Source organism: Neltuma alba, unplaced genomic scaffold, assembly GCF_004799145.2.
Source record: "Neltuma alba isolate B1F8T4 unplaced genomic scaffold, ASM479914v2 tig00011509_pilon, whole genome shotgun sequence".
Classification (NCBI taxonomy): Eukaryota; Viridiplantae; Streptophyta; class Magnoliopsida; order Fabales; family Fabaceae; genus Neltuma; species Neltuma alba.
Genome location: NW_021636177.1, coordinates 335,027 through 352,700, shown reverse-complemented (window position 1 = coordinate 352,700; position 17,674 = coordinate 335,027). Strand labels below are relative to the sequence as shown.

General features: G+C 35.4%; 3 protein-coding genes across 5 annotated transcripts; 2 read left to right on the top strand and 1 right to left on the bottom strand.

The window, feature by feature from the left end:
- Window positions 1-1,486: 1,486 nt before the first annotated feature.
- On the top strand, window positions 1,487-7,363 carry LOC114714537 (transcription factor TGA1). 2 transcript variants are annotated; one of them, XM_028899281.1, is made up of 9 exons: window positions 1,487-1,725; window positions 2,696-2,911; window positions 3,021-3,095; window positions 3,697-3,756; window positions 3,851-3,928; window positions 4,023-4,086; window positions 4,795-5,066; window positions 5,669-5,899; window positions 6,824-7,363. In XM_028899281.1, exons 2-9 carry the CDS (start codon window positions 2,762-2,764, stop codon window positions 6,974-6,976), a joined length of 1,083 nt encoding a protein of 360 aa, XP_028755114.1. In that variant the 5' UTR covers window positions 1,487-1,725; window positions 2,696-2,761; the 3' UTR covers window positions 6,977-7,363. The 2 variants fall into 2 exon arrangements, with proteins under 2 accessions (XP_028755114.1, XP_028755113.1); XM_028899280.1 differs by having other exon boundaries at window positions 1,488-1,725; window positions 2,699-2,911.
- A 3,732-nt stretch (window positions 7,364-11,095) lies between these two features.
- LOC114714543 (uncharacterized) lies at window positions 11,096-13,830 on the top strand. The gene is made up of 8 exons (XM_028899293.1): window positions 11,096-11,236; window positions 11,344-11,512; window positions 11,745-12,083; window positions 12,173-12,219; window positions 12,327-12,389; window positions 12,947-13,079; window positions 13,295-13,361; window positions 13,454-13,830. The coding sequence occupies exons 2-7, from the start codon at window positions 11,383-11,385 to the stop codon at window positions 13,309-13,311; spliced, it is 729 nt and encodes a 242-aa protein (XP_028755126.1). The 5' UTR covers window positions 11,096-11,236; window positions 11,344-11,382; the 3' UTR covers window positions 13,312-13,361; window positions 13,454-13,830.
- A 433-nt stretch (window positions 13,831-14,263) lies between these two features.
- On the bottom strand, window positions 14,264-17,322 carry LOC114714542 (pentatricopeptide repeat-containing protein At4g39620, chloroplastic). Of its 2 annotated transcripts, none has more exons than XM_028899292.1 (3): window positions 16,897-17,322; window positions 14,858-16,402; window positions 14,264-14,753 (listed from the first exon to the last, which is right to left on the bottom strand). In XM_028899292.1, exons 1-2 carry the CDS (start codon window positions 17,269-17,271, stop codon window positions 15,278-15,280), a joined length of 1,500 nt encoding a protein of 499 aa, XP_028755125.1. In that variant the 5' UTR covers window positions 17,272-17,322; the 3' UTR covers window positions 14,264-14,753; window positions 14,858-15,277. The 2 variants fall into 2 exon arrangements, with proteins under 2 accessions (XP_028755125.1, XP_028755124.1); XM_028899291.1 differs by having other exon boundaries at window positions 15,196-16,402.
- Between the last annotated feature and the right edge of the window lie 352 nt (window positions 17,323-17,674).

Genomic DNA, 17,674 nt, shown 5'->3' with positions numbered 1-17,674 from the left:
TCTACTTTGTCTCTCATATTTACTCAATTTTTTCTAAGATAATCCTTCTAATAATTATAGTTTCAATTAATACACTTGATTAGTAAGGATATTTTAGGAAAGACAACACATATTTAGAACAAATAACTAACTCAGTTTACTTCCTTAATCTCTTTAAATTAGTCAACTGGCTCTTATAATTAGGACCGGGGGTAGTATTTAACTAATTTAATTGAGTTAAAAAATTTAGATACATTGGTTAATAATAATAAATATGACATATTTTTTAAATATCCTAATAATTATTTTCAATAATATAATTTCTTTTCCTACTTAATTATAGTTGAAGGAGTATTAATACAGGGTGATTCAAAAAAATTTGATAAATATATTTTACATCTAGGATCAAGCTTAACTCCATAATTAGTTCATACAATAAGGACAGAAGAAACAATAATTAATAAATATTACATCGTATTTTATAAAAAAAAAATCTTATTTAAAATAAAAAAAAGGGTGTAAAAAAGAGCCAGGAGTTTGGACGAGAGGTAATGTTTCTTTTGGCTTCCATACAACCCTCTTTTACTGAAGTACTGGATTCCTTTATTTATAAAAATATGTTATTGGGTATATATTTAATATAAAAATTAGATAACTAATTTATTAATGTTATAAAACTAATTAGGTTAATTATTTAAAATAAATAAATAAGTTTTTAAAAAATACTATTATCAACGTGCATTGAAAATATTCTTTGATAGTCATAAAAACTCCTTAACATATGAAAAAAATTTACTTATGAGTAAAATAAATAAATATAAAAAAAAATTAAGTGTTATATTTAAAACTAAACAAAAAAATATTGTTTATGAAATTAATAAAAAAAAAATTACTCCATTACCTAAAAGGTATCCAATCTTGTAAATAACCACCTTTGGTGGTTAACGTTATCCACCACCAAAATTACATTACAGACTACCCTCCATTCGCAGAAAAGCGAGTGAAAGACACGCACTGCAAACACAATGCCACGCGTCAACCACACATTTTTTAGCCGCGAAACTTGCGCATTGGAGCATCACCTTCAATTCCCAAATACCATCCTTGCGCGTACAACGCAGATTCCACAGCTTGAATAATAATAATATAATCAATCACACAAATCAGACCCCATTTCCTGGGTCCTCGCTTCTTCTCCTCCGTTCGCCGGTGACCCGCAAGTCCCCGGCCACTGGACCAATCGGCATCTGACGTCACCCAATCACTGAGTAAGAGTGTGTGAACCATGAACCGGATCTACCTGGTGCGCATATATGGGGTAGTGGAAGGATGAGATGACTGCGACATTTAGCTTCGTGTGAAATCTTTGACTCTGTAGCACACAACTTCGCCCAATGACTCGCAGAAAAAAACAATAACAAAATGGGTCTCTCAGTTTTTATATAATGTGTGTGTGTAAATATATATATATATATATATATATATATATAACAGCAAGCCTGATACTATTATAATGATTAATGTATTATCAATGCAAGAGAAGCTAAACTAACAGTTTGAGGGTCGCTTTTAAGCTGTCGTGGGCATCGTTCGATTCTTCATCGAAAGTGATGGGAACTTCGGGTTTTGTAACTGGTGAGAGATAGGGTTTCAGTTGGGGCTTAGGGAATTTCGTTCTGGTTTTTGTTGTCGCCAAGGTGGCATGAGTTGAGCGGGAAAAGCTTGTTCTGAGAGTAGCTTTCAAAGGTTCGATCTCTATTCCCTTTTTTTTTGGCTTTCTTATATCTATTTTCAAGGAATTGAATTCCCTTTAACTGCCAAGGAAAAATGAGGAGGTGGGTCGAATCATGGAAATATAAAATCTAATGGAATTTTCCCATGACATATGAACTAGATGCTTTATCTTGAAGGAGCTACTTATGTTCTTTCCATTTAAAGCTCATCTATCTGCCATCCTAATGATTACTGGTACTTTCCTCTTGTATCTTTTTCAATTTCTGTTGTCTTTTACTATACTAAAATGGTTATTTGGCTGTTCGATGAATCCAAGCTTGAAAAATGTTTTTGCAGAGGCCGTTGAATACTTCTTATTTCTTGCTTTTTGAAACATGGCTGGTTGAATAAATAAACTAAAGCATGGATTGGATGAATCCAATATATTTGCAGTATCTGTTAGTGCCACATGATCAGACTTATGGTGTCCGACACTTCTTTCCATTTCCCCTACGCTGTTGCCAGGACATCCAAGTTGACTTGGTCCTACTGTTTTATTATCTCTTAGCTACAAATTTTTCGTCTTACCTTATGGTAGATCTTCTGGTAATGAGTTGCTTAACCTTGTTTTGATGCCATCTTCAATGGTCGGCTTCATTTTTTTTTTTTTGGGAGAGTGGATGCAAGTCTAACCTCATGCAATTCTTGGGCATAGTTAGATTTTTATCAGGGGTTGATCCCTAGTGAACATATGTTAGTGCCAATTATACTTCTGCGGAGTTAGTATTAACTTTTTTATACGAGAAATGATTCTTAAAATGCATCCTTCTGTACATCCATTTTATCTAGTAGTATAACTTCTAATTCTAGATTGGCTATATCATATAATTGGACATTTCTTCTAGTCTAGTCAATCTCTCTCATGGCTCATCTAGACCTAGTTTGATTCATTCGGGTAAGCATTATTTACTTACCTGGAAATGCTTTTGTGTTTTCTGAACAGCAGGTTATTATTCATGTGTATGTCACGGATGCTGATTGAAATACTGCGCTGACCAATCCGTAGAAAATGAATTCTCCATCCACACAGTTTGTTTCCTCAAGAAGGATGGGTGTTTATGATCCAATTCAACAGATTAACATGTGGGGAGAAAATTTCAAAAGTAATGTTAATTTAAGTGCCTTAATTGGTGAAGCAGATGGGAAGTTCATAAATCAGGTAAAACTTTACAAAGTTCATGCTTTGTTTTTGTTCTGTTCTTTTCCTTTGCTGGCAAATGAGAATGCATATTCCACTAAGGAAACTCTTTTGCTTTTTTAATACCTAGCCAGAGGATGCTTCTCATAACACATTGGGTACGTCCAAGATGTATGGCCAAGAAGCTCATAGACCTATTGATAAGGTGAGAGCATGTTATGAAAACCCCTTACATATCCATCTCCTTCCCCTCTGACTTCCAGCAACTGAAAAACGAAAAGGGTTATGTTTTTTAGAACAGTTGGTATGCTGAACTCTATTGTACATTTAATACTTCCAGCAGATGTAATATTCGATTGAAATAATCTTTGAATGTAAATGTGGATGTTTTTTATTCTTAGCTTCAGAAAGAGTTTCTTGATATTGGAATTTTCATAGTAACTGAGTGATGGGTATTGTTATCTAGTCCTGCCCATGGTGATTGGTGAGGATGACTGAATTCTAGGCATAAAATCAAGAGGGCTAGGGACAAGTACCTTCTTAAACTAGTCCGTCAAATGTAGGGGAGGATACCCCTGAATTGGCGAAGGCATCCATTCTCTGTTTTCTCTTGTCTTTGTTTTTAGCTTTATGGATATGCCAAGGACAACAAGGGAAGCATGTTATCACTGACCCCTTCAGACCCTCTCTTGGGGATCTATGATGGTTCCATTTTCAGATGTCTGTCGTACATTCATATCTTTTTATATCTGTTTGATGCTTATATTGCTAAAAAAGTGGGAACTTGATATTGTTAAAACATTCAGATACAAAGACGTCTTGCACAAAATAGGGAGGCTGCTCGTAAGAGTCGTCTGCGGAAAAAGGTTGGAAGGATTGTGCATTGAAAGATAGTCATATGGGCAACAAAATTGTTATGATATACCAACCTTTTATGTGGCTTTTGATATTCCCTTACAGGCCTATGTGCAGCAATTAGAATCAAGTCGTTTGAAGCTGATGCAGTTGGAACAAGAGCTCAACCATGCAAGACAACAGGTGCAGAGATGAACTTCACTTGTACTCTTTTTCAGTATATTATTTTACATTGCTCATTATGTGTTTTCTACTATTTTCAATAATAAAACTGCAGGGATTATATATGGGCGGGGCATCAGATTGTAATAATCTGGGTTTTACTGGAACTGTTAATTCAGGTTTGTCCTTAAATTTTGTTGTTGTTATTCCGCATCTTGGTTAATAATATAATGCTCTCATGGTCTCTTAATTTATTCATTGGTGAAATCACTTGCATGCTAAATTAATCTCCGAATTTTCGCTGTATCATTTGTCACCCCAGAATATCCGAATATCTTTTTGTCCTATTGGTTTAAGTCATAAAATCTTTTTGAACTTGATCAATTTTGAAGCTCTGAACTTCCACTTTATTTTCCAGATTCCTGGACCATGGCTGCCCATTCAAACTTCGCTGTCTGTCTGTACAGTAGCCAGAGTTGAGTCAATGATTTATTCAATATGATAATCGCTGCTGAATCTAGATTATCCGATCTCATTCTCATATTCCAAAGTATTTAATTTTTTTTTCTTGGACAAAGTCCCTTCTTTTCATTTGTTTGTATTCTTACATTGTTCAAATATTGTACACGACCCTAGTACTGCCCTTATAAATTGCCAACTATCTCTATACGTTAAATGTGTCCTAAATGTAAGTCTTACATCCTGCCTCGGCACAATTTTATTGAAATGCAAGTTCAACTCTAAAATTGATTGGGAATTTTCTTTGTGCGCTTTATGATTTATGCTTCATGCGGTTCATTTTGGTTGATATCGTACTGATTCCTGGATTTCCTCCTTTTTCCGATTAGTTCTAGCATTCTAAATCAATCAACCTAACAATTCTGCAGGTATTACAACCTTTGAGATGGAGTATGGACACTGGGTTGAAGAGCAAAATAGACTAGTTTGTGAACTAAGGGGTGCTTTAAATGCTCATATTAGTGACAATGAGCTCAGGATAATTGTAGATAGTATAATGAATCACTATTTTGAGCTCTATCGAAAGAAGTCTGCTGCTGCAAAAGCAGATGTTTTCTATGTGATGTTTGGTATGTGGAAAACTACAGCTGAGCGGTTTTTCATGTGGATTGGAGGCTTTCGCCCCTCTAAGCTTCTAAAGGTAGATCTCAGATCTAATTACTGAACGAAGTTACGAATATCTTCATAGTATCTGTCTATATATGTTGTTCCTTTGAAAAAGTGATTTGATTGTTGATAAGTCCCTATTTTAATATAATTTTCCATATCTTATTTGGGGATTTTATCATATTTATTGTGCTTAAATGCATTATGATTAATTTGAATTAAACATGATTGCATGAAATTAGAGCTACAAAGGGCAAAAGTGTCATGTTTTTATGATTTATTCTAAAAATCAATCAATTAAAATAAAGAGCAGGGTCCAGCTGATATGTAAGAGCTGACTCGATTATGGATCTAGATTCTCTGAAGTTTGAGTTTCTGAAATTGAAGTTCAATAAATTGTCTTGTAGACTTGTATATTAAAAATAGGTGAAAATAGAGTACTAGTACTTCGCTTTACCAACTAGATGATCCAAATTTCTTGATTTCATGCCTTGGTAAAAGAATTGCAGCAGCACACCTGCACTGGGTATTTAAACAACTCTTTTTTTTTTTTTTTATTTGAATGCCTTAATAACTTTGCACTGTTTCATAAAGCTTGTAACATACAAGTATGAAAGCAAATAATTTTAACTGCAGGTCATTGTCCCTCTGATTGAACCCTTGACAGAGCAACAACGGTTTGACATCTCTAACCTCGAACAATCTTGCCAGCAAGCAGAAGATGCCCTTTCTCAAGGTATGGATAAACTCCAGCAAACACTTGGCGATACTATAGCAGCGGCTGGACCGCTAGTTGAAGGGCCTTATATTCCTCAGATGGCTGCTGCAATGGAGAAAATGGAAGCTCTCGTGAGCTTTGTAAACCAGGTAATGAACTCCACTTTTTTAACATCCTTTACTTTCCATGTTTTGTCAAAATTTCCTTCAGCTTTCACCACATGTCATGTTTCTCAAGAGAATAATTTTCTAGTTGTACTTTGCATGGTCTGCTGCATATACATAAATCGGCACTGATTCAGGCACAGCTCCTTTTCCCCTGGAATTTTCTCCCATTTTTGTCAGGATAAGGTCCTGAAAAGATAACTGAGGAAAAATGCATTAAATCTATTCAAATGATCCAAGATGAGCATGATCAGGGCTCTAACATGATGCCAAATGGAGCGAATAAATTGCACTATTAATGTACATACTGCATCCCAGCCCTTGTTTTAATGTCATTAGTGATGGGTTATAGTAAGGAAAAAGAATGTGATTCAGATCCCACATTGCCATTGAGAATTCTGTTGAAAGCATTGGAATTTTTCCATTTAAACTCTTGCATGTAAGCTTAACCCGTTTGGATTGGTTAAGCCGCTTTGTAATATTTAGTCTTGCTTCCTTTCTCCTATGTGGATAAGTTCTGCCAGCAACAGGTTCAGGAAGGGTGAAAAATTGTTTCTCTGCATGCCTAGATGCATATATCACATAATTTTGTTCACATTTATAATAGGGAAATAAATGGCTACATCATGTTAATTCTACATCATGTTCACATTTACACAGTGCTGCGTTGAGAACTGAACATTTCATAACTTTTCACCCATATGAAGAATGACCATAGACCTGGAGAATGCCAATAGACATCAGATCATAAAGCACACTGTTCTTTATTTATCATAATGACTCAAAATATCGTTAATGAATGCCATTATTGATCATTAACTCCCACCCAACTTGCTACGGTGTGTGCATATATATATTTATATAATCTTAGCTTGACTATTAGTAAGCTTAAGCTTTTATGTCAAACAGGCTGATCATCTTCGTCAGGAAACATTGCAGCAAATGTTTCGGATGCTAACAATACGTCAGGCTGGTCGATACCTGCTCACCGTAGGTGAATATTTCCAGCGCCTACGAGCCTTGAGCTCACTTTTGGCCAGTCGTCCTCGGGAACCAGCTTAGTCTTACAGCAAGAACACAAGCTTGGAAGTTGAACTAGAGGACCATGGCCACTGCCCCATTAAGCAGCAAAAACTTGTAACATATAATATAGACTGCCCAAATTTTCCCTGCAGTCGTGTCATGAAGTTGTAGACGTGTCTGGCCATTTTATGAACAGGAAGTCTTAATCTGTGAATAAATGTCACTTTAATTTGAAGGGTTCAGCGTATACTTTTTTATTGTTAGTGAGTTATTTATAATCTCTTGCATTAGTGATTCAGCGGGAGTTGAACGAACATGTAAATTTAAGGTATATATTGTATATAGCAAAGCTGTGTTTCGTGGACATATTTGTTCTTGATTGGGAATGTCAGATAATATCTGTCTGAATTGAACAAGCTTTCTCTTTTGCATCCTTTTCTTTTTTCTTCCATGGACGTTTGAGTCACACCTCTCTATGTATATATGTTTGGTTTCATGTTGGAAATTATGGTTTAGGCGGCTACCAACATAAAACCAAAAGGACTATGAGTTTAGACTGGCAGGATGAAAATGTCTAGACAGAGAGAAGGGGGCTAATGAAAAGGGGGAAGAGAACTATTGAGTGACAGTACTGAAAAAGAGACTATAGGGCCTGTTTGTTTTTGTTCCTTGTTTTCTTATTCTCAAAACAATTTTATAAAATTATTTTTAAGAACATGTTTTGGAAACAGGAAACAAAAAACTTTGTTTGGAAAATAATTTTTAAAAAAGCACATTTGAAAAAAAAAATAAAAAATTATATTTTGATAAGTGGTAGTTACTATCAGTAATGATAAGTAGTAGGTAATAGAGAAGAAGAGAAGAAGATTTCTCTAATTTTTCAAAACAAAAAAAATAAATAACACAAAAACAAAAACAAGAAAACATATAAAAGTTGTTTTGGTTTTTCAGTTTTTAAAAATATATTTTTGTTTTTTTGCTTTTCAGAACAATCAACTAAAAACATTTTGCCAAACAAGGTTTTTTGTTTTTCTGTTTTTAAAAACAAAAAATTGTTCTCAAAACAAGAAACCAAATAAGCTTCATATCTTTATTCAAAACCTCAAGGCTCAAGATAAAGAGTTATTCCTGTTATTTATTATACTCCCTTTGTACCTTTTATAGGAAACAATCCATGTCACAGTGGTGTTACTAAACATAAGAAACAAATCTTCTTTGTCTAAAATTTTAAACTGGTCCTTTTACTTTTACTCTCATTAAATATATGCTACTTATTATCTTTTTGCAATAAATTTTTACTCATTATCTTTCACGTACTCACTTTACAAATAAGGATACAATTAAAAATATATATATTTATATCTCTTACACATTTATTATTTTTGACTAAATTTAACTATTTGAGCCTATGATTTTGATAATTATTTCTTATAATAAGAGATGGAAGGAATATATATGGTCTAATTTTGTCCGAAATTGGACTTTGTTCATCAAATTCAAGTCTACTCACACTTGAATCTCCTTATAATCTCCTTCTCAAGCGTGAGTTCATTATGTCTCCTATATTGGAGATGCTTCAAACACCAAGTTCTTGACAAAACCAAGTGAAACCCAACCCACTTTGATAGCGTGTTTCAAACGCGTGTGCAATTATGGTTTCCAACGACGTCCTTTTCACATAAGGCTAATCCACTCTGTTTAATGGTGTGAATCTACGTGGCATCCCAATTAGCCTCCAAGGTAACATCTTATGCAGTGTTCAACATGGCATCATAATTAACATTCTACATGGTGATCAAGTCATACATGGTAGCATATGGGGCATCCAACATGACACCCAAGTCCTAGGTGGCATCCCATGACAGAAAAACCTTAAGTCCTAAGTGGCATCCGATGTCATCATATCACCCGAAGCCAAGTCATTCAAGTGGAGGAAAGACTAGGCGAAGAGATTTATTTCAAGAGGTTATAATACAAGACTTATTTTATAATATAATTTACACTGTAAAACGTATCTTATATTTAGAACTAGAAGATTACATTGAGAGTCTAAATCACCCTATTGAAGGCCCAATACATAAATGTGCGCTTGAAAGAAGCAAATTGAGCCATGATCTACACATTTATACTTAAATGCATGCCCATGAAAATTCATTAGTATGAATAGTACTTGGAAATGTGGCTAGTTTAGAGTTACAAAAGGCATTGTATGAATACTAATACAATTGGATTCCATATGTCTTATATAAGTCCATTTTTCTATTTAAGTTCGTAGCTTTTGTTTTTCAATAAGGTCATGAGTCAAGAGTCATTAATTAGTATTTTAAGTATCATTTCATCATTAATCGGAAATTAGAATTTGGGGTTATTTGAGTTACTCCTCCAGTCCTTATTATAAGACCCCATTTGACTTTTTATTTGGTTCTAATTATAAGACCCCAATCCATTTTGTCTCTTATATTTATGCATTTTTTTCCAAGATAATCCTTCTAATAATGATAGTTTTAGCCAATATACTTAATTAGCAAGGATATTTTAGGAATGACAACACTTATTTATTATAAATAACCAACTTAACTTACTTCCTTAATCTCTTCAAATAAGTCAATTGGGTCTTATAATTAGGACCGGAGGAGTATTTTTATAACATTATTATAATATCTTGTTGAATGTCTTGGCCATGATTCTAATTTCTCCATAACCCTTGGATTTTTTTTTTTTTTTGGTGTTAAGATATGGTCTCGCTCTCATCTATTTGTACTGTCTCCCCGTTTTCGGTTTCACTCCCATTCCTAGCGCAATTATTTTGTTGTCGTGGTTTTCCTTTGTCTAGCCAGAAAATTACGTTTGATAACGGAGGGTTAGGAATGGTCATTTTCTATTAAAAAAAAAAGGATTTAATATTGAAATGTCAAATCTGGGATAAGGTTGAGGGAGAAAGTGGAAGAATGCAACTGTGTGAAAGAGAGTCCACAACGCATGGGAATTACAAATGATTGTATGAAGATAAAGCACCCACTTAGGTTGTTATCAATAATGCACCAAATATTTGTACACAAACACTACCTTTGTTTTTTATATGTTAATTATAGACTAGAATCTGGAACCTCATTCTGACGTGATAGGTGGTATTACTGCTAGGATACTAGGATACTAACCGTTAACTACTTTTGCTATGAATACACCCTTTTGTTCTTTTTTATGTCACACCAATATAATTCAAATGATTGTATGAAGATGAAGCACCCACTCAGATTGTTAACAATGATGCTTCAAATATTTGTACGCAAATACTATCTTTATTTTTTTTTTAATTCAGTACAATTCAAACACATATAGAGGGTGTTTGGCAACTTCCAAACCATGATTTCAGAAGCACTTTTCCGCAAAACGAGACAAATTCCTTCACATATTTACTTCGTAAACCGCAAAAACACTTTTGAAATCATGATTTGATTTCTATCCAAACACCCCCATAACCAAATATGTTAATGTCGTACTCAAATCCAAGACTTCATCCGAACATGACAAGTAAGCACTAGCTTTTAACTACTTTTGCTATTACTACACCCTCTTGTCCTTTTTTATGTCACAACAATATAATTCATATGTTAGGATTTTTTTAAAAAAATTTCTTACTACATTTTAAATATTTATCTTAATAATTAGTGTTGCATTGGATTTTTTATAAATAAGGATATCATTAAAATAATATTAATTAACGCTGTATTGAAATTAAAATAATAAATATAGATAACGTTTTTCCAAAGTTGACAATTAAGGAGATACAAACGGCGTATATTCTTAGAGAACTAAAGCTTAAATAGATTAGCATTCTCAACATGATTTTTTTTTACACAAAAAATTAAATTTTCTCTTGTTTCTATTGACTTTCTTACATTTTTAATTTTTTATTAGTTTTATAAATGACAAAATTTTATGGCTATGCTTTGCGTGGATTTTGAAGTGTTTTATACGTCATTTAGAATGGATGTTTAAAGAGGCCCAGCTTTCTGATCAGAGCCCAATATGTTGTTAGGCCAGACTATTTTGGATTAGAATTTTTATGGGCCACTAAGGTCCTTCGACGGCCCAATCCATAATTTTAAAAGAAGCCGTCATGATTTTTTCCCCAGGAGATTTCAAATTTTCAATGTAGATTTAAAAATGAAGAGTTCGATTCGATTCGTCCTGCCTTAACGTTCAAAAACTTCTATCTGTGTGGTTCGGTGCTTCTTCTCGCAGTGTCTTTTCCCTCCCAAATTGGTGATATCATCGTTCGGTGCTCATGCTTTCACCGTAAGAAATCTGTGACCCTAGTTGTATTTCTCTGATTTGTAGTCTTCAGTGTGTTTCGTGTTCAATGGTTTTACCTTAAGATTGATGATGCGCTTTTCCTGGGGCAGCCGCTGGATCAGTGAGAGATTTGTTTCGTAAGTGCGAAAATGGCGAGACGTAGAGTCAAGAGAACCGTTCGAAAGACTGAATCCTCACCTGAAGCCAATAGAAACGGCAATGACGAGCCCAAGGAGGGTCAAATTGAATCGCAACAAGCTCAATTCATAGACCTCGAGGGTATATTTTTCTGTGTGTTTGTATTGTTCCATTTGTGCTTTCTGACTATGAAAATTAGTATAGTATCCATCTAAGTTCTGAAGCCTATTTACATTTGAAAAGGCAAATTTTATGGCTTCAATTTTGTGGAGTGTAATCCACCGAATTGCTCTTTTCCACATCAGCAGATTTCTACATGGTTTTTAGCGTATTTAGGGTTTTAATTCTAACTTCAACAATTTTTGTTTACCAGTTGAGCGACAAGCTGCTGCCGTTAGGGCTGTGCGTGATGTGGAGGTTGAACATTTGCTGACTGAGTTGCGTTTACTTCGGTCGTATTTTAGCAAGGAACAGCTCCAGAAACCGGTACTACAAATTTTTGAAGAAAATTTCCCAAATCTTTCAGTTCTAAATGACAAAGAGAATAAGAAGCTTGAATTGAGATGGAATAATAAAGACAATAGGATGTCCATGAGCTGTGCTGAAGGAAGAAATGTACATGCTTCTCTTCTGCAAAGATTGTCTATGGCTTTTCCTGACTTCTCTTCTGCAATCCCTCCTTTGGATGGCTTTGAATACTCTAGCAAGGCTGGTAGTTACCTTATTTTATGCATGCTTTTTTTTTTCTTTTGCTTTTTTTGGGTAAACTTTACCTAAATATGGTTATTTGATTATTGGCAGGAAGAGCAAGTCTTCTTGGCTCTGACAACTTGTATATTAAAGATTTTGTAAGTTCTGTTTTGCTTTATTTTTATGCCAAAAGCTGAAAATTGTTTTGCTAAAAAATATGAGTAGACATGTTCTCTGCTAATTGTTTGACGTGTCTATTATTTAGAGTTTGGAGGAGCCATCCGAAGCTCAGACTCTCGCAATGCAGGAAGCACTTCAGACTCCTGGGGTCTGTATTTTGTATTATCTTCCTCTCGTTTCATTTGTGGATTTTGCTTCTGCGCTACCATTTTTTTATCAGGCTTCTATATTTTCAAGTCGTTAATAGTCAGTGATCTTTGACACTGTTTAGAATGGGATTAAATTTTTGCATCATTTATTCGAATGCAGAATGCTCATGTAATTTAGTCAAAGTGCGCAAATAATTTGCGGTTCTCTGTATGCTATATAACTGAGCTCTATGACACAATTATTGTTTTGTTGATGCATATCAACCGCCAAATGCTAATTAATCTGCACCAAGATCTTCAGAAAATAATGTAAGACAGTAGGTCAGGATGTGAAGTCCCTGAAGGAGTACCCTCCTCAATCCTCATGTTCCGTGGCCTTTGCTTGAATACATCTACTAACTACAGTATTTTTTTTTTTTTTGGGTTAGATACTTAACTGACGAACATTGACCGCGGAAAGAGTAAACTACATTTTAGCTATTAATAGCTGAGTTGATTTTGGAGATAGGCTTTTATCTCTAAAAGCAGGATAAATTAATTTGTTTGGTTTTTGCAGGTGAGTAGTCAAAGATTGTCTGTAGGGATGACACCCAAAACGCTTAGGCTGCCCAAACCTGGCGAGATGCTTCTTTCTGTCCATGGATCACCCCTCGGTGTTTACAAGGAAAATAACATGGAAGCGATACGCGGTATTAAGAATGTCGTATCGAGCTCTTTTTTATATATTGTTCATGGTATTGTTGCCATATGAAAAAGAGGTTTTCTTGCCTTTTGTCTAACATTTACTTAGTTCTCTGAATTCCTATTTACCCTCCTCAATGATTTTCCTTTCAGACGATGAGTATTCACTTCTGTTATGAAATACCGCAAGTTCTTCTGTTCTGATATCCATTTTAATGTGCAGAATCAGAAGAGGGTTGAAGGCCTACTAAACCCCTTAAGTGGCTCATAGTGGTTCAAAAACAAGCAAAGTGAGTTGTAAATATCTCAATGTGCACCGATCAATCGCATTCCATGCCTAATTAATAATGAACTGCGATTTTTTTTCCCTCCAATTTTCCAGACTCAAGAGTTGCCCCTGACACCAAAGTAGATTGACTAAATGTAAATATGGCGGCCTTCCAGCTTCCGAGGAATTGGTAATCATGCGGACGAAATTAACTCAGCCATAGAGCCAAAGAGTTCTGAATACTGGGGTACTTTGTATGAGTGTTTTGTTTCATGAAAAAATGCTTTGGTTGTAAACTTGCTCTTTATGGACCGATTTACAGTAAAATAATTAACTTCTTCCATTCCAAAAGAGAGAAGGGAAGAGAGGGCGTGTTGGGGGACTCAATGGTTATTTAGCTAACCTTAGATTGGTTTATGCAATGTTTAGGTGAGCGTAGCATTTTAGTGTTGTAGTTTTATTTATCTTAGCAAACAAATCATTGGTACTAACTTGGGTTTTGAAGTTTGAAGCCTGCAATTCACTGGCTTTGGCAGCTGTCAGGTCTGATGCATCACTTTGTCACCAATGCTTCCAACGAGGACGAACCCTCTTCAACGAGCCATGAAGTCATGGGACATTGAAGAGGCAGTGCTTATGAACAAAAATGAACCTCGTCATGCATGACTTGGTCAAAGAACCTTTCCGTTGGTTTTTTTCATTAAACTAGTCAAAAGGATTTACTGGAAGTCATTCATTCACAATGCGATTATACAAGAAGCGTCATTTTCGTTGTCATTTCATTTGATGAGCATCAGGCAAGGCTTTTATTCTGTTTTTGTTGATAAAGATCATATTAAAAAAGTTGTTTCTGGAGCCACAATATGGGCCAACTCAGACTCATTGAAACGAGTCTTGACTGAAGGTTGCCAGATCCTAAAAAATAAAGGAAAAGTGGAAAACTATCAAAATATACAATAAACTACAAGAAGAAATATGACCAGTATGGCAAATACAGCAGCGAAACAATTACCTCATGCAAAATTATAGGAAAATAGTTAGTAACACTTCATATTTCTAAGGATTCATTTGTAACACGGCTGTTTTATATCTCCATCATGCCCTTACTTCACTTTAGAACCAAAATTGATTCAATGGTGTTGGATTTGCAATAAAGAAATTAATTCATCGGGGGGTAAAGAGGAATGGAGCTCATGTAACAATAGTAGATTCCGCTTTCGTGACAAACTGACAGTTAAGCTCCTCTGCAATTTTTTTTCCTTCAGAAAAATGTGAATCCCTAGAGGCAAATAGGCCCCAAAAGCCAAAACTGCATCAGTCATGACCAGTATGCTCTAAACATATCAACTGAAACTGTCCTTAGCGTTGCTGAGCATGTAAGTGAAGTGACCAGATTAGAGAAGGTTAACAGACCCTGAAATATGACGAGCATGGCAATTAACTTCAGTCAGCAAGCAGGAAAAAAAAAACAAAGGAAATTATTACAGTAAGGCTGTCGGGTCCAAAAAAGTTTCTCACCGAGACTACTTTGAAAGTTTGCCGTCGTTAAATACGCGCACAACTTCAATTTTTACACATGAGATTATAATTTATGAAATACTCTATACATCAGTTGGTTATTGTGAGTTTTGAAGCAAAATCTTCAGCAGGGCGTTGGTCATTGTTATAATCAACAGCAAAGTTATGAGTTTGCAAGTGGGTAACTTGGTATGCTAACAGAGAATCCCCTTTTTTTAAAGGAGGGGGGGTTGTTGATTGATGTCAAATGAGGACCAATGAAAACTCTGTTCTTCAGAAGAATCAAACCGATGCAGATTAGAATGAAGCTAAAAACTGGGCAAAGAGATATGACATACCATCATACAAGGGAGTTATTTTCTGTTATGCAATTCTCCACCAGACATGTTGGTTAGGAGTTTCATTCGCATGTACTGCCAGCTACATATTGTGCTGAGCTTTTGCATGATCCCGGGGCTTGCTTGAATCAGTAGCAGCAATTTCAGATTTTGAATTTGCCGGTGAAGACCCAAAAGCAGCCAAAGCATCCAGAAAGAACCTCTTATTAGGGACAATACCATCTTTATCCATATGCTTTAGTAATTTAGCTAGATACTCCTTCAAACCGGCTTTAGTATAAGCCGCATAAAGAAGTTTATACGTTGACGAATCTAGAAAAACTTGCATACTTCTTGCCCTCTCAAACAGTGCATCAGCTTCCGTTGGCAAACCATTCATGCAGTAAACATCCAGCATTGCATTTAGGGTTGAAACTTTTATGTCAACTTTTGACTCAACCAGTCCATCAAATAACTCTCTCGCCCTGGAAACGCAATCGCAGAAACCATACATATAGATGAGACTCTCATATGTGACAAAGTTAGGTTTGTAACCCATGTCAGTCATCTTTTTGTAAACATTTTCTGCTTTATCTCTGAGACGTGCCTTCCCATAATTCAAAATCATTGAATTATATGTAGGCAGAGTCGGTTTCTCTTTGGAGCGTAATAAACTCTTGAACACTTGTTCCATCTTATCAAATTGTTGCCTTTTCCCATATGAATCAATGAGCAGATTAAAGGTAATTATGTCAGGCTTACACTGATTGCTTTTCATTTGAGAGAGTACAGATTCCATTTCTCGAATCATCCCATTTTTCCCGTAAGCATCCATGATACCATTAAAAGTGTAAATATCAGGTGAAACTATGCTCTCATTGAGATCTTTAAACAAGAAATTTACACGATCCACATCCCGAGCTTGGGCAAAAGCTCTCAACAGAATGTTGTATGTTACAATGTTGGGTCTACATCGCTCCATTCCCTTCATCTTCTCAAAGTAACCAAGAGCTTTGGCCAAAGCCTTTGCTTTATCCCGTGAATGAAGATGCGCTGTGATAAGTGCATTATAGACTGATGTATCAGGGCGACAGCCGGTATTGCGCATCTCTGTGAAAAGCCACATAGCCAGTCTGGTTTGGCCTTTCTTTCCCATTACTGATATTAGTTTTGAGTAAACCCCATTATCTGCAACATACCAGCGTTGCTTCTGCATCCATCTGAAAACCTGAATACTAAACACTTTTGAGACAAGCAGATAACTGCTGAAATTGTAAAATGTCATAGCTATTTTCCATGCTCCCTTTTCTTTTAATGCTCAACATGTCCTAAATGGCCATATGGAGTAGTTTTTCAGTACATAATGTATTGGCTAACTATAGCATGAGCCAATGAAACTCGCTAGTAGAGTGGTGTGGTGAATTTCTGTTAAAACCATGTCTGGCAAATGTGAGTCCTAAAAAGTTGTTGGTGATATGAACTATCCTGAGAATGTTCAATCATTCACATGAGAAGCAAATTTATGTCCAGTTTTAAAGGCCTACAAATTCAGGTAGCCTCCCACTCCCACTGACAGAATATTTCGGCACTACCAATCTTGGAGATAGCAGAGAATATCAACCCCAAAAAAAGCATTATCAGTTATCGACAACAGTACAGAAAGCAGAACCAACTAATTTATATTACAGAGATATTATCTAAGACTGAAAGAACGAAACTAACCTCAAGGCATTGCAGCCAGCTATCACGCTTTCCGAGCTCTTCAAACAGCAGAAAGCAGTGCTCAGTTCTTACCAGCTTCACATACTTGTTCAATGTCTTCAATATCGGCTCTTTTTCACTAAACTTGCCCACAAGCAAGCGAACCAGCTCTTGAGATTCGGATTTGTCACTCGATTTACTCTTGCGACTGACAGAAACACAAGAAATCCGGATTGTGCGTGTAGCCAGTGGAAACAGTGGAGGCTGTATTCTCCTGGAATTTGGCAACGGATAAGAAAGAGAAGACATGGGAATTGGGAACAGTTGTGAAGAGTGGCATTGAGACGGATTCAAAGGCATTCCTATTCTTCCAGAATATTTACTGATACAATCCATGAAGATGCATATGCCTTTGAGTCGTACCGCTTTCGAAAATTGATATATGAAGAGGAAGGAGGAGATAGGTTATGCGTTGGTCAATGGTAACGAACGAAGTTTGGAATTCTCAATTTCTCATTAGACCACTACCTACGTATATACCTCAAACATGATTGTCTCCTTTAAAAAAAAAAAAGTGTTTATAAAAAAATTAAAGATTTTTTTGGTGGTGAAAAATAAGGGAGCTCTCTTATAGTCAGCCTTAAGTTAGAGATATGAATTCTTTTTTTGCCAATTAGAGATATGTATCTTAGAGTTTCGTTTCATTAAATATGCATCTTACATGGTTGTAATCTTCCTATGAAGAAATATCCTCATAATATTTATCTTTCGAATAATCTGAAATTAAAGTTTTTGTTTA